Source organism: Cynoglossus semilaevis, unplaced genomic scaffold (assembly GCF_000523025.1).
Source record: "Cynoglossus semilaevis isolate Cse_v1.0 unplaced genomic scaffold, Cse_v1.0 C18843009, whole genome shotgun sequence".
Lineage (NCBI taxonomy): Eukaryota > Metazoa > Chordata > Actinopteri > Pleuronectiformes > Cynoglossidae > Cynoglossus > Cynoglossus semilaevis.
Genome location: NW_007592907.1, coordinates 1 through 524, shown reverse-complemented (window position 1 = coordinate 524; position 524 = coordinate 1). Strand labels below are relative to the sequence as shown.

Sequence of the window (524 nt, the reverse complement as noted above, 5' to 3'; positions counted from 1 at the left end):
TGAGAAAAACATTCTAATCACACATGATTTAATAATATTCTTTTTGTCATTACATATCTACCGTGCCATCATGTGTTTCTTGCTATTTCTGTCCGGTCTCAAAATAATAACGTAGCACTTTGGAGCAAAAATGCAGAAGAGAAGTCCAAATGCTGAAGCTAATATGGCAAAAATATGAACGGCCACTGTGAACTTTCCAGGTGTGCTGACATAAACAGGTATAAAGGTGATCCACACTGCAAAGAAGATCAACATGCTGAAGGTGATGAACTTGGCTTCATTGAAGTTATCTGGCAGCTTCCGAGCCAGAAAAGCCATCAGTAGACAAGCACAGGCCAACACACCGATGTATCCAAGGACACACCAGAATCCAACTTCTGAACCGGCGACACACTCCATGATGATGGTGGCGCTGTGGAAACCTATGTTGATGTTGGCATGTGGTGGGTTGGTGACCAGCCAGATGAGACAGATCAGTCCCTGAGTAGAACAAAAAGGGAGATTTAATACAGTTTCAAACACGA

General features: G+C 42.6%; 1 protein-coding gene across 1 annotated transcript; it reads right to left on the bottom strand.

Annotated features, from left to right (window-relative positions):
- Positions 1 to 42: 42 nt before the first annotated feature.
- LOC112486709 (vomeronasal type-2 receptor 26-like) lies at positions 43 to 507 on the bottom strand (the record flags this gene model as incomplete). The annotated part of the gene is made up of 1 exon (XM_025054040.1): positions 43 to 507. A coding segment is annotated over one exon (450 nt), but the record flags the coding sequence as incomplete, so codon positions are not given.
- Positions 508 to 524: the final 17 nt, after the last annotated feature.